At 35.7% G+C, this 26196-nt stretch overlaps 1 protein-coding gene across 1 annotated transcript; it reads left to right on the forward strand.

Annotated features, from left to right (window-relative positions):
• The first annotated feature begins 1818 nt into the window (after positions 1 to 1818).
• On the forward strand, positions 1819 to 25206 carry MSH4 (mutS homolog 4). The gene is made up of 20 exons (XM_017805303.1): positions 1819 to 2083; positions 4092 to 4256; positions 5063 to 5226; positions 7626 to 7736; positions 8493 to 8608; positions 9228 to 9401; positions 9829 to 10001; positions 10765 to 10832; positions 13546 to 13620; positions 14054 to 14118; positions 14686 to 14855; positions 15697 to 15833; positions 16283 to 16386; positions 17232 to 17356; positions 19438 to 19638; positions 20844 to 20962; positions 21481 to 21609; positions 23081 to 23255; positions 24595 to 24683; positions 25021 to 25206. Exons 1-20 carry the CDS (start codon positions 1819 to 1821, stop codon positions 25204 to 25206), a joined length of 2811 nt encoding a protein of 936 aa, XP_017660792.1.
• Positions 25207 to 26196: the final 990 nt, after the last annotated feature.

Raw genomic sequence — 26196 nt, forward strand, 5'->3', positions numbered from 1 at the left:
GATGAATTCTTTGGTCAAAGCCTGGAATTAATTTATTTTTCAAGATTCGGAACAATGTTACAATAGGCTTAGTTTTGACTGTAAGGGAATGAGACCACCAGTCAGGTTTTATCTTAACTGTAAAGGTTAACATAAAATTTTTAAATAAGTTTTTTTTCATTCCAGGTTACCTTTGCAAGTGCCACTTCTTTTCTTAAGAAGGTTCTTCCATTTTTTACATCAATTCTTTAGGTATTGTATTTCTAAAAAGAGAATCATCACAACTTCTCTTACACAAACAAACTCACATTTTTCGTTAAATGTACTGTGAAAAAAATTAATTGCTGATTGTGTCTATGTTAAGACTTATGTCATTTTGGTGCATTGTTACCATCTACCTCTATTTTGTTAAAAATACTGCTAAGATTTTTTTCTGAGCTTATCTAGTTAGAAACTTTGCAGTAATTAATCTACCGTTCTCAGTCTTCAGTTACAGGTCCTTTATTAAAGGTTTTCGGAAAGTGTACTTTCATAACTTTTTTTCCATTGAAATCTTTATATGGAAAGATCTTAATCCTAGGTACTGTAGTGTAGCCAACATTCCCAGCAATAAATTTTGAAAGATTCTGTATGAGAATTTGTGAAAGAATAGTGACTAATTCAGGTACATAAAATTGTGTGTCTAAAGGTATGTTAATTAAAAGAGTAGCTCTGTTTACATGTGGGGAAATCAACAGCCATTCTGTTACCTTCTACATGGTCAAGTCCAGAGGTATATGCTTTATTCCAAATGTGCTTCTTATAGGTTTTGTTGAGACAGCTTGGTTAGGTGAATTTAGCTTCATGATTTCTGACTATGTAAAAGGAAGGAAAGGTGAAAGATGGACCTTCCTTTTGTTTCTGCATTTTTTGCCATATATTTGGATTTCTGTCAGAGAAGAGGATGTCTAACTCCAGCTGCAGGAGTCAGAATGCATATGGAAAGTTCAATGGAGGACTTCAGGACAGTGACAGTAACTGGAATTGTCACCTGCTGTCTTCCATACTTTGCTCTGCAGTGAGAGTTTCTGATGTTGAAATTTTTAAAGTTGTCTGATGGCAATGCTCAGTGCTGAGGGACTGCATGCCTGTTCTGAACGGGTAGGAGGGGGCCAATATCTTTCAGATGCCAACTGAGGAGCTGCACCTGATGGAGTTGCTGTTGTGAAGCTGAATAGTCATCAAACTGCTTTTGTCCACAAGGAGTTGTGGCTGGCTTCAGTTTGGAGTGTTTTATAATGCAGGTGTATTAAATGCCAGAGACAGAATAGTGCCTAGCGAAAATGTTAATTGAAACAGTTTTAGTGGTGTATATTACATGCTAATATACAAAGTAGTGTTAGTGTTCTGAAACATGCCTAGAAAGAAGCACATGTTTTAAGACAATTGCACAGGTAAACAAGCTTTGTGGTTATTATGGGGATCTTTTTGTACCAAAACTCTTGAGCAGGAGGAAGACATCTGTGAAGCTCCCGCTGAAACAGTTTGAATGGTGAAGAATTAATGCGGGACAAATTATGTTTAAATGCAGTACTCCTGCTGGAAAGAGCATAGCAGGCCCTTTCCTCGCGTTCCTCTGCTCCTTGCCTATCTATAATGAAACCCGCTGCACGGCCAGCAGCTCTGCTTACTGCTGTATCATTTATAGCTGCACCTCGATAACTTCCTTTCTTTGACCCGGCCGGGCGCCCATCCCGACCCGGCGGGTCTCGGTGCCGCCGCTCCGAGCAAGGGCGGTCCCGGCGGCTCCCGGTGCCGCCATTCGGGGCGCGGGGCGGGGTCGGCGCTGAGGGGTCGCCCATGGCGGGCGCGGGCGGGCCTGGGGCCGCGTCGGCCCTCTCGGTGTCCTGCCTGAGCCTCGGCTCCTCCACGCCGCGCGCGGTCGGTCGGGCGGAGCGGACGCCCCGCTACACCCTGGGGCTGCTGCAGACGCCGCGCAGCTCGGACAGCACCGGCGGCTCCTCAGGCGGCGCGGCGCGGCCGGGCAACTCCAGCGGGGAAGGCCTCGCTCCCGGGCTCGCCGCCGGGAGCAGCGGGGCGAAGGCGGCAGTTTCCGATAGAGGAGGTGCGGTGTGGTCTGTGCACGGGTCTCGATCTCCTTCTTTATCCTCCTGCCCCCTGTGCTTGGGTCTGGTTCCGCAAGAGCTGTTACAAGCGGTGCTTACTGAGAGGGGCCAGCAGCAACCCACCGTCTTAGCGACTTTTTTTTCATTTAGCCTGCCAGAACGATGGAATTCGTTAGCATTTCTGTAAATAAATCTCTTACTTTCTTTGGATAGTAGTATCTGGGTTCCCTGGTGGGATCAATAAACTGGTTTGAATTGCTGCACAGTATTTGCTTCACAGGAGAGACTTTGAACCACGTTCAGTTGGTGGGTTTTGGGTTTGCGTTTGGTTTGTTGGTTGTTTCGGTGCTTTTGTTGGTGGTTTTTGGTTTTGTGTTGTTTTGGTTTTTTTTTTCCTGACCTCTGAAGTATTTTTAAGCGCTTGTCATCCTTGATGTGTGGTAAGAACATTATGGTCCTACATTTTGTATTTGCCATACTTTACATAAAGCTGCTTTTAACACCAGACTGCTGCTCCCGAGGACGAGACACCTCAACAACCACATAAGGAAGATTTGTGCATCAGTAGGTCGGTCACAGGACTTGGTACTACTATCAAAGTCTGTATCTTGGCAGGCAGAAAAAATTATTTTAACATTTACTGAAATCCATTCTGAAGTATATATATCTCCATTATACGTAAATTGGAAAGTAAGAAAAATGGTTTTTGGATAATGTACATGATTACTGAGGAATCCTAAAAAAACCTAAAATCCTCAAATTAGAATGCTAATTTCAATAGGGCATAACTTAAATGTTGGTTTTAAGAAATATATATGTATGGCTTGGTACATCTGGTCTTAAAATTACAGTTTTCCCCATGTTATGCGAGATTCAGGACCTTCTGAGAGTGAAGTCTCTTCTGCCAAACTTCTGAGAGAACTTATGTCAAAATCTTAAGTGAATACTATTTTTAAAAATCATCTGTATGCATTGCAATGCTGATTTGTCCACTAAAAAAAAACCCCAACCAGTCTGAACTAATATTTTTATCAACTGTTACAGTTTAAGATTAAAAAAATGAACAAAAAACCCCAAACAAACCCCAATACTATAAATATTTTTGTGCCAGCTGACCATGATAAAGACTCGTGCGGTTAAAGGGTCATCTGAGAAGAATACTGACGTATTTTGTCTTGCTTATCAGTTTTTAATGTAGTGTAAGGCACAGAGACATTTGAGTTTACCTGTCTTTTAATACCTGGAATTTTGTAAGTGTTAAGTGGAACAACTGTTTATATTTTCATTCATTTTTTTATGTTAAAAAGCAATTATCTAAACTTGATTAAGGATATGATGTTTTCAGTCATCTTGAGAATTGAAAACAAGTAAATGATTTAAATAATTTTTAGAAATTTAGTGTTCTGAGACAAAGATATTTTGCAGGACTTAAAAATGTAGATAGATCTTAAATACATGTGTAAAAGAAACTACTGTTAAAAAATATATCCCAGATTATTGTGTGATTTGTGAGAATTGATCCCCATAGATTCAAAGGGAGATCATGCTTAAGTGATTCTTTACTTTCTTTTATTTCTCTGTTTTTTGAAAGGAATGCTCAGCTTTTAAAAAAAAAAGGTTTTCATAAATGTGTGATTTTGGATAATGATTTTAAAGCTGACAGGCAAATGCGACATAAAGCTGACATAGCATTCTTTCATAAATCTAGAATTCATTAGAATATGAAATTGTTAACTTATTTCGGTCCAGCAATGTAAACTATTAGATTTTTATTGCCTTTGCAAGTAATGCCCTTGTAGAAAATAATCATATTAATGCAAGCTTGTTTTCAAAACACTCTGATTTTTTAATTTCATTTTGTACTCTGGAGAGCTTTTATAGAATGACATTTTGCCGCGATATTTCTACTAAGAAAAATGAAGTTTTGTAAGCTGTATATTTGTATATTATTTTCTGAATAAAAACTTGTGTCTTTTTTTGTAACTCACTTCTTTCTCCCTCCCTCAGAATCATATTTTGGGGACAAAAGTTCTTGTGTAGAAAATGCTAACACGCTGAATCTCACAACTTCTTCTTCTGTGCGAGGCCTGAATAGCACACGTATTGGAAAAACACCCCTCTCTTCCAGTAGATCTGTTTGCAGAAGCCATACCCCTCTTATGGGATATTCTGGTAAGACTAACAGTTCTTACAGGGAATAATCCTACTTACATTTCTTATGTTATTTTGTTAAGTACAGTTTAATTTTTTGATGTGTTAAGATACTGAAATACGTTGAAATACATTTCAAAACACAACACAGACTGTGTTTTGTACTACAGAGGATGCTGGCAATGAACAGTACACCAACAGGAAAATACTACTTTAGATACTGAGGAGGTGTTTTGGTTTTGCATCCTCTTGTCACTTGCTTTGCATTCATGTATGAATTATCAATGTAGTTAGAATTCAGACTTTTTTGAGATTGCCCAAAATGTAATTATATGTGTGGACATGTCAGTTGACATGAGGTCACTAAAACTGAAGAGCCCAAATTCAGGCAAATCTTTAATTGGGGCATCTTTTTAGGCTTGTAATGCATTGGACATCACATACAATATAATTCTCAAATTTCTTGATGCAAGTTTTATGCATTTTATGTTGGCATCTTCGGAGGTGTAGAACACTAGTTCTTCAGAACACTTACACAGTAGCTCATTGGGGGTACATCTTGCAGTGCTTTGTATGAACAAAGTTGTGTTCCAGGATAATGATGCCTTGTGCCATGTTATGTGTACCTGTGTGCTGTGCAAAAGTAGTGGGATTTAAAGTGAGTTATTTCACAGTCTGACTGATGATTACGAGTTCAGTCTTCAGTGTTCCTGAAGCCTACCTGTGTCTGTATTTGTTTATTCTTGGTCTATTGTTTGTGATGCTCCTTGATCAATCTTGCATTGATCTGTATTGACTGTAACTGAATATATGCGACTGTTTTACAGTTACATCCTCATCTGCAGTCTCTGCTCATAGTGTTGCATCAGTTATTGTAGCTGTAGTAGAAGGAAGAGGCCTTGCCAGAGGTGAAGTCGGAATGGCCAGTATTGACTTAAAAAATCCTGAGATGATATTATCACAATTTGCAGACAATACAACTTATGCCAAGGTATTTTGTAGTCTAATTATTGTGACTTAATTATTATGACTAAAGGGAAATTAAATGTCTAGCTTGTGGAAGAGATTTCTCAAAAATGAAGGTAACAAGTTCTAGAAACAACAAGTTCTAGTTTCTTTACTGTGCCTCAATTTTAGAGAGGAAAGAATGTTTTTGCAAAATACACTTGTATATGGGAGTGAGATGCCTTGCTTTGAAGAGCATTGGGCGATGTATGGTAGTAGAACTTGAAAATATTTTTCGTCAGGCAAAAGAGCTCTGAGAACTGAACTGCATAAATGTGTGTGTGTGGTAGAGTAATTACAGGGCTGGCTTTGGTTGCAGAAATATTCCTTCTCAGTTTGAAATGAAATTCACTCAATTTACAGCCAAGTGTTCTGCTTACCAGCACTGCATATTCTACATTAATTTGGAGAGTAGTCTCTGTGGTTTATGCAGGAGCATTAATGAAACATCTAATGTAATGTTTTTGTTGTAGTTACACATGCTAGAAAATAATGTGGCTTGTAGCATCTTTGCAATATTCAAAGAAACAAAGTAAAGGAAAGTAAATAGCTATGACTCAGCTATGAGATTGCTTGAGAAAATGTAGACATTCAGATGATCATGTGGCAACTTAAATAACAATTCACTTAGAGGTTTAAAAAAGAAAAATTGATTTGCTTGTTAGTAGGAAAAAATCTTCTAATCAAAAGAATAAGACTAGAATTCTGCAAGGAAATGTCAGATTATTTTTATGTAAATGGTTTTCTAATTTTACTAATGATTTCATAATTGCAGTTACTTCAAAGAGTAAAAGGCTCTTTTTAGCAAGCAGTACCTATGTTTGTGGTCCAGAGTTTCCCCTGTTCTACTCTCTCAGGGTTAAGAACTGTTATTGTCCATGAAATTTATCTTTTCCAAACTGAGAAGTATTTTAGCTGCCCAAACTCTTTCCCTATCCCTCTACTTTTGGGTTTGTCTTGAATTTAATGATAAAATGCAATTACTTCTCAGAAGTCTTTCATACCTTCTCTTTAAACTCTGATAACATGACTCTCTTCTTGGTAAGTTATCATCTTCTATGACAACCTGTCAGGCCGTGGCCAGATTGTTCACTGTTGTCCTGTCTTACCATTGTAAAAGCTGGCATTTTTATTTGTAGAGATATGTACTTAATTTTTCATTTAGATCACTGAGTTCTCCATTCTGTGCACATACCTGGTACTGTATTCACCATCCAGTCAAAAAAAAAGAGATGCTGCTCTACAACTGCTTTTTCCCAAATGCACTACACAGCCTAATTTCTTGCCTCAATCTCTAACATGTTTAACAATACTATCAATACTAATTGATAGCATGCTACAATAACACCTTTAACAATACTAACACACTTTAATGATGTCTATCTGCTGATCAGCTGTTTTCTTACACTGTCAGAATCCATGTTTTGCTAGTGATTCGTATCCAGCTGTATTTTCTCTTTCTTGTGCACCCTTTTATTTTTAAATGTTCTGAAAATTAATTCAGTGAAGTTTTGTTGTATTCTTTAAATTCTTCAATATTTGTTTTAAACTGTTGCATCTCTGAAAATAAACTTCCCAATTACTAGGAGACATGAAGGGCAGTGACAGCTCTCCCACCCCAAATACCCTTAGGTGATTTATTTTGTGTATTTTTCACCTTGTTCACCTTTCCATTGGGACATCATCTCTCCCTTCTTTCAGATCTTAACTTCTAAGCACTTAAAATACAGTCTGGTTTTTTATATTTGTCCCCTGAGAATTTGTGCATGCTGGTATAAGTGAACATAAATGCATAATGATGTTTGTCCTTTCTTACACAGTAAAAAATAGAAGAGCACGTAATCTACTTCAAATCCCTACGGGAAGTGTGTAACATAAAGTTGGTTTAAATATGCACATTTTTAGCCATATTAAGACTGATATCAATGTTACAAGAGGAGGTTAGAACAAAATCTAAAACGAGTCTCAATCAAAAGAGTAATAGTATTCAGACCTGTTGCATTGCTTCATCTTCCAGAGCACCATTAACCTTTCAGCTGCAAGCCCAGAAAGCTGCCATCTCTTGAAATAAGTCATCCTCCCATCATAGCCATGGAATATAGTTTTGGATATTTGTCTCTTGTTTCAATGGTAGATATGATTCTCTGTTTAAATAATGGGGGATAAGCTCTATTTTTTGTTTGTTTGGCTTCTTTTTTAAATTTAGTTTTATGTATATATAGATACATATGAATTTGACTCAGTGTAGAAGTTAGCAGAAAATTTGGTCTTCATTTGCAAGACTGGAACTGATTTTAAAATATTAGGGTTCTGTAATTTGTTATTGCTGGTTCTTTATTGTCTAAAATATTTTAGATTATTTATGGTTTGTTATTTTTTGTTCAGGTTATTACTAAACTCAAGATTTTAACACCATTAGAAATAATAATGTCAAACACTGCTTGTGATGCAGGGAACACAACAAAACTGTTCAGTCTGATTACAGAGCATTTCAAGGTGAGATCTTAAATTTCATTCCATGTTTTAGGGTTTTTGTTGGTCATTTTTATATGATTGTTGATTTGAGAGTTTTGGACAACTTTTAAAATGTTAAATGCAGACAGATTTTGTTTTCTTTGATTTTTGGGTCTAATTTTACCATGGCAAAGAATAATCAAAATGCAGCTCCCACACTGCTACTTCTAATCCTGACAGTTAAAGACACAAGTATATTACTGATTAAAGCTGAAAGTTCTGAATTTGTGGCATTGGGTAATTTGAGTAATACCGAACCTAGGAAAGATTCAGAAATTAAACAAAACCCCAGCATTTTCTTTTGCTTCTCCCTTCTTCTCTCAACCTGATAAATCCATGGGGCTGACGTATCAGAGAATTGGAAAAAGAGCATTGGCAGGGTAAAAGCCAGTGAGATGACCCTAATATATGTAATTTATGAGTTTTAAAGCCTCAGAACCTTTATAATTACCTGTAGTAATTACTGCCTGAATTACTTCATGCCTACAGAGCTGATGGCCTCTTCATGAGTCCTCTTCTACTTCTAACCTCTCTCCTCCTTTTTGCTCATAAATCACTGGTGTATCTGTGTTGAGTTACACTGACCTGCCTCTGCAAGTGAGCTCGGGTGAACACTTGTGTGAAGACACATTGCAGAATCAGTTGATAGATTTCTTAGGAATACGTATCACTAGAAAAATAGAGAAGTCTGTCTGATGTAACTTTTAAAACTATTTACTTTCATCCCCGTCTTCACAGAATGTGACTTTTACAACTGTCCAAAGAAAATACTTCAATGAAACAAGGGGTTTGGAATACATAGAACAATTGTGTGCATCTGAATTTAGCACCGTTTTCATGGAGGTTCAATCAAAGTATGTTTAAATAAGGAAAAGCATACTGTGTCCAGATAAGTTTTTAACAACTTTTTACGTTCTCACTACATGAGCCTTTGTCTTGTTGCAAAAGTTAGAAAATCATTGCAGAGCTGTCCTTCTGTTGTGCCATCTGGTGTTTCTGGTATATCTAGAAACCTTAATAGAAAGCCTGTTGTAGAGTTGCGTGGTTTTTTGAGTTTCCACAGCTTTCCACTTTGTCCTTTCCATTCTTCCCTTAGAGATAAATTTGAAGAGCTATGATTGCCTTTTTTTCTGGCTTCAGCAAATGTTTTCCGTGTATCAACAATTTTAGGTAGTGATACTTGGTGACCAGGGTCTTAAAGTCGCATATAACTACTGAAATATGTTATGTTCACAATACCAGCTATACAGTGTAGAGCGTACAGAGGCTCAAACATTCATGAATATTTGATTTGAAAGAATATATATGTTCACTGCACATGTGTTAGTGCATGTTTGAAATATACTGCTTTTTCAGTGCTATTAATCCCAGTAGTTGTCAAGCAGAAGTGTGAATGTTATTTCTGTCGTGCATGGCTTTTATGATACTTCAATAGCAGTATTCAACGTTCATTAAAAATTGTTTCTTTCCTAGGTATTACTGTCTTGCAGCTGCTTCAGCTTTGCTAAAATATGTTGAATTTATTCAAAATTCCGTTTATGCTCCTAAATCACTCAAGGTGCGTTTCCAGGGGAGTGAGAAAACAGCTATGATAGATTCATCGTCAGCACAAAATCTTGAACTAGTAATTAATAACAGAGATTCTCGGTAAGAATATTTTTGCAAGTTATGTTTTTATAAAGTTGTATTTCACTAAGTTTCCTTGACATTTGTGTCAAAGAGCTGACAATTACATTTATTTCTGTATGAAAGAATTTATATACCATTCAGAGCATTTAAAAAACATATTTGGACAGAGAAATACTACTACAAAAAATGAGGAAAATACTAAGTAGAAATGTATTTCTAGACTTTGGAAAATTATATAATTGAGGGCTAATATTATATTAAATTACATTATCTGACTTGCTAAGCTGCTGTAGTTCATATAATATGTGTGGCAAACAGGAAGATGCTGAGCATCCCAAAAACACGCCTCCAATTTGTAGGATACTCTTTACCTGAAAATGTGACTTGACATTTACCATCTTTTTTTTTGGTGGGTGTATTCTTCAAATCTATTTTATTTTCAAAGGAATGGTCACACACTTTTTGGGATCCTAAATTACACTAAAACTCCTGGTGGAAGTCGAAGACTTAGGTCCAATATCCTGGAACCTCTGGTTGATGCTGAAACAATTAACATGAGACTGGACTGTGTTCAGGAATTACTCCAGGATGAGGAGCTCTTTTTCGGTCTTCAAGCAGGTAGTAGTTTATTTTTTAATACCTAATATTATATTTCTTGTTAAACATTTTTTCTAATATGGGGAAGTATGTAATGTGACTCAATATGTTTGAAAAGTATCTTTTTAATGCTCTGTTAGGTGACATAGTAGACACTTAATTTTTTGAAGTAATCTGTAATATCATAGATGTGATATTTTTCTCAAGTATTTTGTTAAGAAAAGTGAATTTCTCTGATGAAGTGTGTAGAGGTCAGTGAGCCCATAGCTTTTTCGAAGAACTGGAGTTTGTCTCTACCTCTGTGGCTAGGTATGCACTGTGTTTGATGTATACAAGTGTACATAAATTACACATTAAACAAATAAAGACACTGCTGAAGTTATACTTGTGTATACATATTTTTTTCCTGTTGCTTCATAAAACATAGGGATCCAGAAAAATGTAAAATACAATGCCAGAGTATGAGTTAGTCCACCTGAAGCTGGATCATGTAATCTTAATCTGTGAAATATGATTCAGTCTAAGAAAAAGAATATTTCTGAATTGACGAATGTCTACTTATGTAGTGATCACTACCTGCTTAGGTATAGTAAATGTAGTTACGACAAAATAATTTAGATAGCAGCTATTTTTAACCTAGTTTTTACCCTGTAAATAATTGATGAAGATAGCATGTAAGAAAAAGATTAGCATTAGTATCACTAAATAATTGTGTGCATTAAAAAAATATAGATTTTATTACAATTTCAGTTCATTTTCTGATGTGTTTACTTTTGTTTTACAGTTATCTCAAAATTCCTGGATACAGAACAACTACTTTCAGTTTTGGTGCAAATTCCAAAGCAGGATACGGTATGTTTCGAAATACACCTTGACAATCAATTATCTGGTTATAACATGCAATATATAAATGTGATATCTATAAATATACATAATACATTAGGAAAAAAGCTGCGTCTTAAAAAGACATGGAATAACGTTATCATAGATTAAGTTTGTCTCTTATGTTACAGCAGTAGATGATTCTTGTAGCAGAATGTTAGAAAAATTCATGTTTGCATCAATATTATATTCATCTTAATTTATGCAAGTATACTTCCAAAAATGTTTACTTTTTCATCACTCCCCACCTTTATTCTTTATAAATGTACATCCTCTTCGACAGTACTCGGATGAGAGAGAGGAATTTTCTTCACATCAGCATCAGTGGAAAAAGTGCATGGTGATTTACAGTCCTAGTGACTGTTACTTTTCAAAGCAAGATTATTTTTTTCATCAGACTTTGCCTTATATATCACTCTACATTAAAACACATGTAATACAAATACCAAAATAGAGTAAGTATATATCTTTATGCCAGCATCATAGATATATACAACTCTCTCACCTCTCAGTGTCTTCTCACATGCTGACTCTCCTGCTTAGATAAAGGACTTGTCTAATGCTAGTTAAAGAAATCAGGTACAGACTCCAGCAGGACTATAATAAATGCAGATAAATCTCTTTAATGACATATGCAAAACTCGGAATGTTTATTGCTCCCAGCTTTCCTTGTAGACATCTGTAACGTGAATGAGAGATCATTTGTATGACTAAAACTGTCAGACTGGATGCCTTTATGTATGCTCAGGGCCATGTACACCAAACCTTTTACTGCAGTGTTTTCACTGTTGACTGGTTCCAACGTAGCAGAGCCCACTATCCACACAACAGATGTGTTCATTCAAGTGCTAAATCAGTTGCTTTTATCAAACGCTAGGTTAATGCATTCAGTATGTTTCATTCCTATTCTCCATAAACATTTTCACTGTAAACCTCCCACCAGTTAACAGAAGAGGTGCACATCTGAAAAGCCTACAGTTTCAGTTACTAAAGTGTGAGTGATCTGTTCAACATGAGCATTCTCTTATCCTAAGGAGGACTGTCAGTTGACAATCTTGCTGAGATGCGTTACTTGAAAAATTACGCCACTGGTGAAATCAAGTACTTCTTCTTACAAAGTTTACATATATAAGCAAAGTACAGGTATCTGGACAAAATAAACCCAACACAGATTTCCTTAAAGACCCTCTTGTCTCAATCATGAAAAATCCTTAGAAATTCATTCAGCATCCAACTTTTGGTAGAAATGAGGACCACCTACTTTGGATTACTTGATTACCCATCTGAAGAACAAGTTCAGCAGATTTTGTGCCTGACGAAGTTCCGGGTATGTGACAAATTGATTCCTTCTCTGACAGGGAGAAAGTAGCAGTACTTTTAGTTCAAATGAGTTTGCAGGAAATAGAAAAGTTAAACTAGGGCTGGTCCACTGACATAACGCTTAAGTCTGTGAGACTATAAGATTTAAGTCCCCAGCACAAAAACCAGTCAGCTGCTTCTCTGATCGTCTTGCTTTCCATATCCAGCTGACCGTGGACAAATTGATTTCAGATGCTGTAAGGATAGTCTTGCATTTTGGTCATGAATGAATCATAAAGTAACATTATATAGAAGAATTGTTGGCTGATTGTATTCATTAATTTTCTCCCTTTGGTCTTTGCAGCATGTACAAAGTTCAGACACCAGTTCAGTTAAAATTCGTGTAAGAACTAATTAGGCAAGAGTACATTCCATTAGGAAATACCAGCTTTTCAGATATGACCACATCTGTCCTTTCAGTGTCTGATTCCATCATGGGACTTAGACCCCATATTTATTTGGAATGATCATTCTTCTTTTCATGCATTTAGACTTGTTTAGTTCTATCTTTCATAGAAAACAACTTTTTATAGAATGTAAGATAAGACAAGAGATGCTCTCAATCACAAGAGCAAAGAGATAATTATATATGAATGAGAAAATATTTCATGTGGGGTCATACTCCTGTGTTCATGTGCTTATCTGTTATTTCCTTGCACAGTGCATATGTACTGCATGTGCTATGCCCTAATATTGGCAGCAAAATTCTTCATCGTAAGTGTTAATGGGGCATACAAAACAAGGTAGAATGTGTATGTGGATGAAACATTTTGAAGAACAGTCATTATAGTAAGAAAAATTTTGAAATATTTATTGGATTTTTTTTATTATTACATAGTGAGGTGTTTAACAATGTACATATATTAACCAAAGAGAAATCAACTAAACTGGATTATGTTGTGTTTAAAGGCATTTATGGAAGAGGCTATGTGCTTCATTATAATGCCTAATGTATTTGCTTTGAAAAAGTCTACAAGGTATGTAGAGCTTTACAGACTTACGTATACACAGAAGATTAAAAGAAGTTTTCACAGCTTGGGTTAGCAGGGTGAGTCAATCATTAGACTTAATCTTTATCAGTGCAGACATATGAAAATCTTAGCTACTGATGGGCAAGCTATCACAGTAGGCAATGAAAAATTTAGGTGAACATTTATTTGTGCACTTACTAAGTTGTCGAAGTGAGCTTATGAAGCATTTTAGGAATTTTCATTAAATGTATAAACCAGTTAGAGTTAAGAATATGAGTTGTACTAGTTCTTAAGTACTTTTTTAAACAGTCAGACATACAAATGCCTCAAATACTTGGAAAATTTTTCAACAGGTTAAAACTGCTGAATCAAAAATAACCAATTTAATCTACCTGAAGCATACTTTAGAACTTGTGGAGCCTCTGAAAGTAAGCTTTGTCTTCATCTTTTTTTTTCTTTTTTTTTTTTTTAGTAAAGTACAGACCATTTTGTCCTTAGTTTATAAAGTGCAGTTTGTCAATTTTCATAGCATATAGAATAGATTATCTTAATTTGGAAGGGACCAATAAAGTAAAAAAAATGTATGTGTTTTGCAGAACACAATACTTCCAACAGTCTGTTGATTCTTAAGCCAGTTGAGAATACACATTTGAGGCTGATACTCTGAAGAGCAGGATTCCTACCATTACCTGAATAATTGATGTTATAACAAACATTTAACTGAAACTCCCACTCAGATTCCACAAAGTACTTAGCAACTGCTGATAAGCCTCACTGATAAGTGAATCCAAGAACTTTCAATCCTTTAAAAAGTCTACAAAAAGAAGTAACTGTTCCTGTTCATATTTTAATCTTCAACAGGCTGCTTTAAGAAGCTGTAACACACAGCTGCTAAAGGCTTATTACAATTCTCTTGAAGATACAAGGTATTTAATCGTAATACTTGAGCTAGTATTTTAGAAACTCATCTTAAAAGTGCCTGTAAGTTTAAAGGTGTTGCATCTTTGCTTATCTATAGTTACAGGTACAGTTCAATTCTTTTGCCTAAAATCTGATTTTAATGGTCAGAAACTCCAATTTTCAACTAACAAATACATGGAAAAAAGCAAAAGAGCTAGCTATGATACTACAACTGCTGATGAACTGAGCTCCATTAGAAATAATTCTGAAAAGACGAGTAGTGGTTTCCTAGAGTCCCCATAATAATGCAAAAATCAACTCTTGCTTGTATATTTGAGAAATAATTTGTATCTCTGGAAGATTATATCTCCCAGAGATGTGAATAGTATCTTTGGTCAGACTTAGGTATAGTCACACTTCATTCTGAGGTGAAAATAGAAATGAAATGTAGTGTTTTGTTTTAATAGTAGATAATTAGCTTCAGTTATTTGGAATACTATTATTTGCAATACTATTTGTAGTTTGAGGATGATATTGCAAGTAAAAATCATCAGGTATTATCTGTCTAATTAGTGATACAATTCATATTGCAGATTTGGAGTCATGCTTGAAAAGATTACAACTGTAATTAATGATGATACAAGATACACAAAAGGATGTCTGAGTATGAGGACCCAGAAGTGCTATGCTGTCAAGCCTAACATCAATGAATTTCTTGATGTAGCTCGTAGAACATACACAGAAATCATTGATGACATAGCAGGTATTTAGACAGTAAAATTTTTGGGTTTTTGGAGTTCAAAGTACATTGCAGCTGGCATATAGAAGCCATGTAATCATACGTGCTATGACTTTTGCAGAAGAAAAAAGTATTTGTGTTAGTATAAATTGATTGTCATTGATAAGCTACTGAAGTTCTTTTGAGATACTTACTGAGATGCTCCATTTATAGATAAAAACTCAATTGTATTTTAATGAAGTTGAACAATTATATTGTGATTCCTATATTGAAAGCTCTGTTGCCCCTTATCCTGTAAAAGTACAGAATGTCTGAAGTAATGTAACAGAATTACTCCACCTAAAGCATTCTGCATAAAACCTGTAAATCTTTGGTTTAGCTTCTTCATTTCAAATATCTGAGTTCTTGGTTCTTTATATTTTAAGCAGTCTTGATTTCTCTGCGGTCTACCTTTTAGCTATATTAAGAGTTGGAAAATAAAAACAAAAGGAATTTTAGCATGATGTGTGTTATTGTGTTATAGTAACTTTCCTGTTTAAGTCAAAATAGAAGGAAAAAAAAGTCTTTTGAAATTGATTTCCGTTTTTTTAGTCTAAAATGTTGATTTCTAGCTAAAGGACCATCTTAGTTTAGTCTATAATTGGAAAACTAAAAGAGCATCAGAAACTTTAGCACCTGTCATTTGTTGTGAACTTCCTATTTCCTTCTAATCCTACATTCACACACAGTGAAAAATACAGATGCTACTGTTTTTTACTTCTGAAACCTTCCATTAAGTATCCATTAACAGTATCCATCTTTGTACCAACACAAGTATGTGTATGTACCTGAAAGTATATAATTTGGATTAAATCTTTTTTTGTAGGTATGATAACGCAACTTGCAGAAAAGTACAACCTACCATTGAAAACAAGTTTCAACTCTGCTCGTGGATTTTTTATCCAGATGAATGCTGATTGTTCAACATTACCCAATGGCCAGCTTCCCTCAGAATTTACAAAGGTATCTGTACAAGATACGTTTTTTCATAATATATCTGTATACTTTATGTAAAATATATAGTATATATTAATAAAGTACACACTATACTGTAACAATCAAAATAATTTCAGTGAAGATAGCTAGAAGTAAATGAAGGTTTAATTGGTATGTTTCTATAACTACTCTATTTTGAGTTATAGTTAATAGTTCCAGTTATAGTCAGAAATGTGCAATTACATGCAATTATGTAATGTGTAAATATGAAGTTATGTATCTTGCTGATAACTGTTGTCTAAAATGAATTTTTAATAAAAATTTATGGTAAAAAAAAATTATGTGGTAAAAATGAAACCAGATGTTGTTCTTTCTCCTTTTTTACCCCCCATACTGTTCCAAATTTGTTTTGTTAGAAACTGTTTTTGTCTCTGATAATAAGGCAAGTTCTTATTGTTGGTTTCAATTCCCCGTAGATCACTAAAATGAAGAATACATATAGCTTCACTTCGGCAGATTTAATAAAAATGAATGAAAGATGTCAGGAGTCCCTGAGAGAAATATATCACATGACCTACTTGTAAGACCTGTTAAAACTACTTAATATTTGCTAACTACATTTATTTTCTCCAATTAACAACTAATTGCAGTTTTTTAAAGCTGTCTTTCTGTTATGTCTACTTACAGAAATAGTCCAAAGCAGCACTGTTCAAGTGTATGTTCTGAGACAAAAAAAAAACAAACATAAAGTGTGTATTGTATTAAACATGATAGCAAATATATAGGCATTTATTAATAAGGTTGGTCATCATATTAATTTTTATGGGTGAATTATCTACACAAAATGGTACAATGAATGCATCAATTTTGCATTAATAATGCAGAATTATTACTTCCAATCAGTTCCTTGTATTTAGAGTGGAACTGTCTATTTCTGTATCTTGTCCTTGCTGCATGTCATATTGCTCTGCATGTCATATTGCTCTGCTGTCTGATTCAGAAGACTTACTAAAGTGTAATGTTGCCTGTCAATTAAATGGAAATTCTTTCTAGCAGCCCTGTAGGTTTTTATTAACATGAAAGTCTACAGGAATTAGTCGCATTTCACATGTTAATAAAACATGCTTGATTCCATAGCTATATTTTTAGTTCATTCTCTTTGTGAAGCTTTCATATGAGCTGTTGGTATTTGAGGTATGTGTCTTGTGTCTGATAGCAGGATGGGATCTGAGATGATGATATAAGATTTTAATTTACTTCAAAGAAATTTACACATGTGCTTGCATCTGGCAGATGTGATTGCATTTTATGAGTGACTTTCTGTCCTAATGTATGCAGTACAAACATCGTAACTCCCTTATTTCTGTAAGTTGGATAAAGTGATGGTATGTGCCATGCAACAGCTAAATCAGTGTCTTATTTCAGAATAGTGTGTAAACTACTGAGTGAGATCTATGAACATATTCATTGCCTGTACAAGCTGTCTGACATTGTGTCTATGCTGGATATGCTGCTTTCCTTTGCCCATGCCTGCACTCTTTCGGATTATGGTGAGTTCCTCCCTTGGTTCTGTTATGGGCCAGATAAAGAGCCTTCTGTTGGAGAATAACTGGGCTGTTTGGTCTCGTTCTGTTTCTTTTTGTGAGTCTCAGTAGTCTTTAGTTGAGTGTCTCTGGTCTGTCTCCATTTTGTGCTGATGTTCTTTCTGCTTCTGTTCATTGAAAATAAATTCTTCCAGTTAGCTGCCGTAAGCATTCACAGTCAGTCTTCTCAAGACAGCCAGTTTAAGTATATTTTGTTCGAAAGTGTGAAGTCTGTGAACATTCTGAGTTTACACTTCTTTCTGTTCTAAAGGTAGCAAGATAATAAGAGCAGGTCAATGCTACATTTATACCATAAAACAAAATATATGTCTACTTTTGTTTCTCGCCTTCAATGTCTGTAACACTTTTAGACATTTTTGGAAGTAGAGCCTTCTGAGGAATCCAGGATTAAGTGCTCACGTGTGTGTTGTTCATCCTGCTTCCCTAGTCCAGTTCTCCAGTATATAAATGACCACATTGTCTTCTTTTACTGCTAGCTTGAGATACTTACCTACAGCACAAGATGGTGTAAATCAGGTCTGGAAGCCATCTCAGGATTTCTATTAGCTTATCTTTACTGATGCTGCTGTGTAACCTCCAGTACATAGGCAGGATCTGTTTACTTCACAGTATGGACTGTGAACATTTATGTGCTGATATCAGCTACAGCACATGAACTGATCTGTAAATGAACAGTGACTGTGATATACTTGAGGCATCACAACCTTTTCCCAACAAGTGAATCAGAGCACAAGTTTTCTTCAGCAATAATCGTAATACCAAAGCCATTCAGCGTCTCCAGTAAATCTGCAACTGCAGTTTGTGTAGCCAGGCACGAGTGTGCCCACCAAAAGAAATGGACTGTCACTTGTACCGTTCAGTCCCTTTGCCACTTGACTTTCTCATCTAAATTATTAAATCATAGAACGATTTGGACTGGAACAGACCTTAAAGATCATCTCATTCCAATCCCCTGCCATGGGCAGGACAGGGATGTCACCGATTAGATCAGGTTGCTCAGGGCCCCAACCAGACTGGCCATGAAGACTTCTGGGGACAGGGCATCCACAGCTTTTCTGAGCAACCTGTGACAGTGCCTCACTACCCTCACAGGGAAGAATTTCTTTCCAATATCTTTCAGTTTGAAGTCATTCCCCCTTGTCCTATCACTACATGCCCTTGTCAAAAGTCCCTCTCCAGCTTTCTTGTAGGTCCCCTTCAGGTACTGAAAAGGCTACAGTAAGGTCTTCCCCAAAGCCTTGCCTTCTTCAGGCTGAACAATCCCAATTCTCTCAGCCTTTCCTCATAGCTGTGGTGCTCCAGCCCTCTAATCATCTTGGTGGCCTCCTCTGGACTCACTTCCAACAGACTGACGTCCTTCCTGTGCTGGGGACCCCAGAGCTGGAGGCAGCACTGCAGGTGGAGTCTCACTTGAACAGGACAGAGGGCAGAATCCTCCCTGTCACCTGCTGCCCATGATGCTTTTGATGCAACCCAGAATACAGTTGACTTTCTGAGCTGCAACTGCACATTGTGGGTTCACATCCAACCTCTCATCATCAAATGGATCTTTGTAATATGGTAACATAAAACCAGAAGGAATACTACTTCCTTTTTTCCCATGCATATATAAGATACATACCTAGGAGTAAGTCCACAACCCCTGTACTTTATATGCTTGCAGCAGTATCAAAATAACTACTTTAGTTCTTTGTGTTTTTCTTTATTACTGGAATCCAGCCCTACTTACTAGAAAACACAAACATAGAATGTTAATTTAGAAATCAAGTTTTAGTTATGGGTTTCTTTTTGTAGTAATAAATCATGAAGACTTGCATGGCAGTCAGAATGTATACCTGAAAGTGGTTGATAATTCTTCCTGCATGTTGGTCTTGCTCACTACAGGAAAGTAAAAACTGGGACATCAAAACAATAGAGTTTGACTTTGGCTCTGCAAGAATTAACTTTATTTCAAAACATACTAGTTCAATAATGTAAGGGTTTTCATATTAACTCCACAGTGTTTTATATCTCTTTTTCTCTTTTAGTTCGTCCAGAATTTACGGATACTTTAGCAATCAAGCAGGGATGGCATCCCATTCTTGAAAAGATAGCTGTGGAAAAACCTGTGGCTAACAACACGTATCTGACAGAGGGCAACAATTTTGTCATTATTACAGGACCAAATATGAGTGGAAAATCAACATATCTAAAACAGATTGCACTCTGTCAAATTATGGCACAGATTGGTGAGTGAGAGTGTACAATAGTAGTAATCTTCTGCAGCACATTTTTTTTTCTGGCTAAAAATTTTTATAAAGTTGAATGATTTGGCTTCTAGAATAACATTTTATCTAAATAAAATAGTAACACGTAATTAGTAGTCTGTTTGCTCCTACCAGCTCTTGTGTTGCTGACAGAGGAAACTACAGGTTTTGCATCTGCCACTGGAAATTTATGGGGCCCATCTGTGTACCTGGAAGGCTCCCCAGTCTGTCTTTAGAGAAGCACAGCTGTGTGGTCTTAATTCTTTGGAGCACCATAACTCAGTCCAGCATCTTACTAGATTGATACTAAGTGTCCTTGAAGTATTCTGGTCAGACATAGGTGTGTTAGTCATCCAACAGGAACAGATGACCTTGAGCATATCTCAGTTATGTAGAGAAACATGTTTCCAGACAAGTATAATTAATAGATAAATAATCAACTACTTCAAATAAAAGTAGTAATGAATACTGCAAGGTTCTGTTACTAAGATTATAAAAGTAAACCAACTGTTTGTAAAATCTAACTTAGACTCATCCCTATATTCAGGAATTCCTCATGACCTTTTTCTTAAAGCTAAGTCTGGTAGCACCAGACAGAGACCTTAATAGGCTGATTCTAACTCTACTAGAATGAAATTACTTAGCAGTGGAGAAAAAAAGTTATCCATCATGTGTTTGTGGGTTCAGTCCCCAAAAATTTCAAGTTCTTGAGGAATTGCCCTCAAAAACAGGAGTTTAATATGAATAAAGGAGACTATAAAGTGTCTTTGCAGATTTCTTGTTCTTTCCTGTTTGGTAAAACTAATAGGCCTCAAAGTCTGATAAAGGCAATATAGCCTTGGGTTTGAAAAACTAAGATTTCTTGTGATTAGTAAATCAGTGGTTACAGAAGTGTAAATTAATCCTAGTATTTACTCTCACTTTTTCATTCCTTTAGACTGACACAAGCTTCAGGCATATGATTTCTTAAAGGTTTTTTTTTTTATGCTTCTTTAATTATTGTATCTATATAATAATTTTTTTCTTATAAAGTCATGGTAGAACATTATCTTATGAAACTTTATCAGGTAAGGTGCATTCTCTACTGTGCATGAAAACCAAGTGTAAAACTGTTTTTTTTTTCCCGCTGACATATTCAGGCAGATATCACACTGATAAAAGAAACTTACATTTTACTTGCTTTGTAGGTTCTTACGTCCCAGCAGAGTATTGTTCTTTTCGAATCGCAGAGCAGATTTTTACCAGAATAGGTATGGATGAGGATATAGAAACAAATGCATCAACATTCATGAAGGAAATGAAAGAGGTATTGAACATAGCTAATCCAGGGTCGAAGGCCCATTTTTACTGTTAAGCTAATAGAAATTATACTGGTGTATTTCTGCTGAAATAGCGTACTTTGAAAAGTAGTCCGAAATCCAGCCCTCATCTCTTTGATAATAAACCACAGAAAACCAGGCATATCTTAATTTAAAAGATATTACAATGTAAGTAAGAGTTAGTGCTTTGTTTGATAGCAGTTTCAACATTTTTTGTTTTGCTTAAACCTTAAATGATTATTTGTAGGGGCCTAAGTCCTCTCAAGTCCCTCTCCCAAACTGATATAATTTTGAAGGAATGTGGTCTGTTCAATGGAAAAGAGAAAGAGTGCTGTAGTATTTGCTTGATCAGAATTGACAGCTGTTTGAAAGCTTTGAAAAGGTAAAAGTTGTGTATTTGACAAGATTTTTAAAAATTTCTGCAGTTTCATCTGAATAACACAAAGTTTTGCTATTTTTTAAAAATACCTTTATAGGAATGATAACACATTGAATATTTTCCTAGATAACGTACATCATACAAAATGCTAATGATAAATCACTCATCATAATTGATGAACTTGGCAGAGGTACCAGTGCTGAAGAAGGTATTGGCATTTGTTATGCTACCTGTGAATATCTGTTGAATTTAAAGGTAATTCTGTTTTGAAAAAAATTTAAACCTTAGAATTATGTTGTCATCCTGAAAGTAAATATAGTATTTTCTCATAATGTAACATCAGTTTTGTAGAGATTTCTTGCCTAAATATGATATTTTTCATAATGGGTGAATAATAAGAATTGTGATGATGGAAAAATGCTGACATAAGCTGCACTTTTGTTCACTGATTGGTGTGGTTTAACCCCAGTAGGCAGCTAAACACAACCCAGCTGCTCACTCGATCCCCCACAGTGGAATGGGGGGGAGATCAGAAGGGTAAAAGTGCAAAAACTTGTGGGCTGAGATAAAGACATTTCAGTAGGTAAAGGAAAGCTACATGCACAAGCAAAATAAGAAACTCACTTCCTATTGGCAGGCAGGTGCTCGGCTATTTCCAGCAAAGCAGGGCTTCATTACACATGACTGGTACCATAACTCTGAATGTCCATCCCTTCTCCTCCTCCTTTGCAGTTTTTATTGCAGTGTTGGATGCTTTGAGATACCCCTGGGGTCAGCTGGGGTCAGCCATCCTGGCCATGTCCCCTCCCAGCTCCTTGAGCACCCCCAGCCTGCTCGCTGGCAGGGCAAGGTGAGGAGCAGAACAGCCCTCGGTGCTGTGCAAGTGCTGCTCAGCAGGACCTGAAAGCTGGCTGTGTTATCTGCACTGTCTTGGTCCAAAACATAGCACAGCACAAGTTTCTATGAAGAAAACTAACACTAGTCCATCCAAAACCAGTACACTGTGTCACCATATCTTTCCAACTTGCTGGCAAGCTTGTATTTTTGTCAAGAAAGAGAATAACCCAGTCTCTTTAGTTTTGTTTAGTACAGCTTTATGCTTCAGTGTTAAAGGTGAACCTCTTCACCTAGAGGTTACCTTTCAAAGTAACAGTGGTAGTTCCACACAATTTCTGAACTGGTCACAGAGGTTAAAGTCTTTAAAAAAGGGGATTATGGTTTTAGATGGGTTGAAAGTTTCACCTCTAGTATTACTGGTTATGTGATCAAGCTCAGGTTGCTGCTAGCTTTTTAAAGTAAGTGTGCAGGTGTTTGTTTTTCCTCAGAGTTTATTCAGAATACTTTGTGGGCTTTTTGGTTTGAAAAGCTCAGATATTTTCTGTTGCTTGTACTTTCGATAAAGCATTCCTTGAGAGTATTAAGCAACCATTTGACAATCATTCAAATTAACACTAGTCAGATTTTGCATAATGGGTTTCCTTTTGCTTCTGTTGTTTTCCTCCTATTGAGAAAGGAGCAAGAGAATCCACAGTTGGAAAAGATATACTTGCCAATGGTAGAACTCATCACTTAAAGATGTTAATTTGCTTTAGTAATTTGAAGATAGCTTTTCGGTGGTTTGGAGGAAGACTTGGACATCTGTGAGATAATTTAATGTTTCTTATTTATTGTAATTTATTTCAGGATTATTTCCAAAATAATTTTTCTTTCTTATTTCCTTATTTAGGCATTTACACTGTTTGCTACACATTTCCTGGAACTGTGTCATATGGATGCTTTGTATCCCAATGTGGAAAATTACCATTTTGAAGTGCAACATGTGAGAAGCAGTGCTGGAAATAAGGAGAAAATTGCCTACACTTACACACTTTCTAAAGGATACACAGAGGAAAAGAACTATGGTAGTGGATTCTGCTATGGAATACTGTTTCATTTATTAGGCATGGAAGAGTACTTTTCTGATGACAGTTTCTGCTGAGTTTGTATCTCTCTCTATCAAAGAAAGATAGAGATCTGCAGATCTCTAGTGTGTTCCAAATACTTGTGTGTTCTAAGTAACCATGTAGTAAGATAGTAGTTTTGGGAAGTATGAAGACTTTACAAGTAATTTCATAGTGAAAAAAACATTTTACTAATGTCAGTAGCTACTTGATTCATGTCTGTTTGAATGAGTTGAGCCACTATTGGATTATGGGTCAATAAAGGAGTGAGTGACAGTAAGGCATAGCTAACATGTTATGTACAGAAATCTGTATGTTTCCAAATAGTGGATTCTGATGTTGAATCCTTGATTTAGGTAACATTTAATCAGTAGGAAATTATCTACACATGACTTTTGCAAGCTAGTGGTAACAGAAGACTAGAAATTATTCCAGTCAAGCTTCGATTAGCTGGACTTAAAACATTTCTTAATTGTAATTTCAGAATACGTTTGTTTACCTTTGGCAGCACAGGCTCAATTTTAGGTGCTACACGACCACTAACTCAGAAGAATTGTATGTTTGGAGAGTATTCTCAGAGAAGAGGAGACCTTTAGAAGCTCTGTGTTGGTGTCTTGGCTTTAGCTTACTTGAGCAAAGTTGCATTCTAAGAAAGAGTGCAAGGGCCCTTCATGACCCTTTTTCATTTTTAACCCTACAGTGTTAAAGCACCCAATGAGCTACAGGCTTTCCTCAGAACATTCAGGAGCATAGGCAAAGGAAGAAGTTAAAAAATCATGTTACGGCCCAAAAAATGCTTTACATCTCTTTCTTACCCTGAGTATCTGGAAGTTTGGCTATTGCCAACAAAGTAGAAATTGGAACATGACATCCATATTCACTGGATTTGTGGATTTAATGGAGAGTGCATTTAGCACAACCTCAGTATTTTATGGCCTGCCAAATTAAAAAACTAAACTAAGAAAGCTGTTAACACCACCATGCCATTATTTTCCCTTTCACCCCTAATGTGTCTCATTCTACCCAGTTATAGCATTACAAGCAGTAACTTGATGTGGAGGTGTATTTTAGAGGTAGCTTTACAACAAAGTAGATATTTTATTTTGTAACTCTCAAACCCATATTGTTACTAACAACAACAAAAAAAAGGACACTAAGAAAAAATGTACCAAAATTATTTTAGTAAAATTTAAATCTTCACCCTTTAAAAAAATAGGCTAAGTTAATCCTGGAAGATATAATGTGGAAGGTAGAAATAAAAATTACATCAAAAATCCTGACTCATGTTTTATATGTTTAGGACTAAAAGCTGCAGAAGTTTCCTCCCTACCATCATCTGTAATTTTGGATGCAAAGGAAATCACAAATCATATTGCAAAACAAATTTTGGTATGTAGTAGAAGATTGTAATGCTGTAATTCACAGTTTTTATAAAACTCAAATATATTTTCAGTTTCTGAAAGGATACAGGATAAGCACTGCCTATAGAAAATAGATTTCATTAAAATTCATATTTCTGGAACCAGTTATAAAAGGTTTTACTGAAGGTCACTGTTAGGTGACAATAGAAGACAGCTCTCAGGGTAAAGCTGTATTGGATGCAATGTTTGTATACAAACCCAGAATTGGGAGATCTAAAATAGGCTGGAAAATAGCTAATCTTAGTATTTTAATAATAGAACATAATTTATTTCATATTTTAATGCATGTATATTTTTAAGAACAGCACAGGCAGAAGAGCACTCCTGAGATGATGAAACAGAGAGCTGCGTACCATTTAGCAATGAGATTGGTTCAGACTGCCAGAAACTCTCGATTGGACCCTGACAGTTTGCGTATATATTTGAAAGGCCTGAAGAAAAAGTATGAAGCCAGTTGGCCTGCACCTGGAAAAAATGATGAGCAAGAGTAATGTGTAACAAAGGCTGTTGCTCTAATTTTTACAACTGCAAGATGATTCTGGTTTTTCCCCCATAGTATTAGAAAACACTTTTCACATGGTTTTAAATTTTTAATTCTTAGTCTAAATTATACTCACTAGTGGAAGACCATATCCTTTTTGTTTTTTTTCCCCAAAACATACCTGGAATAAAAGCATTTACTTCTATGAGGAACACAATTCTTTTCGACAGTAAATTATATAATTTTAGTAGAGACCAAAAAAGTTATATAATATTTAGTGTTTTATAGATGATATATCTGTTACTACAGTTTTTACATCTGATACAAAAGATCTTGCCTAAGAAAAAGCATTTTGAAACAGATGGTCCACTTGTCCTGCATAGGCAAGCTCTACTTGCACTGTTGAACATGCATCCAGAAATCCTGTTGTTCCCTAGTCAAGGAGGGCTCTAACTCCTCAGTCATTGTGTGTAATCTAATGTAATATAGGCAGTACAAGTCTGCTGCCTCATGAGAATTGGACAACACAGTAACACAGTAAATTACACAGTAAATTTTGTAACAGTAAATTACTGTGGTATTGACACCGTTGATCAGTTTTTGTTTAGAAAGTGAGTAACAGGAAATCAATAAAAAGTTGAATATAATTCTTCCTTGATTTTTTTTTTAGCACTTCATTGTGTGACTGTAATTATGTATTCCAGCTTGAAGGAGTTTATCTTTTCTCACTCCCTTCTAACCAACTTTGGCTAAGAGGTCTTATATATTTCTCTTATATATGTGTGTGTGTATAGAATTTACTATGCATATAACTATAAAATGGGTAATATAAAACAGTGCAATATCTAATTATTAACAAGAAATATATTTTTATTTATAGTCGTTTCCTTTTTATGTATCTACCTTTGTAAACTTACCAGTGCAACAGAATAATTTGTAGTAGGCACACTATGATTTTTTACCTAAGAGGATTTTTAATTGATTTAAGCTATTATCTACA

This window comes from Lepidothrix coronata, unplaced genomic scaffold (genome assembly GCF_001604755.1).
Source record: "Lepidothrix coronata isolate B3197 unplaced genomic scaffold, Lepidothrix_coronata-1.0 Scaffold12, whole genome shotgun sequence".
NCBI lineage: Eukaryota > Metazoa > Chordata > Aves > Passeriformes > Pipridae > Lepidothrix > Lepidothrix coronata.

Excerpts from the sequence above, each read along its gene's own strand:
- MSH4 (XM_017805303.1), top strand. The coding sequence starts at position 1,819 with ATGGCGGGCGCGGGCGGGCCTGGGGCCGCGTCGGCCCTCTCGGTGTCC. Across the intron at positions 14,119-14,685 it reads AATTCTCTTGAAGATACAAG|ATTTGGAGTCATGCTTGAAA; the intron begins GTATTTAATCGT and ends TTCATATTGCAG. Across the intron at positions 16,387-17,231 it reads ATATATCACATGACCTACTT|AATAGTGTGTAAACTACTGA; the intron begins GTAAGACCTGTT and ends GTCTTATTTCAG.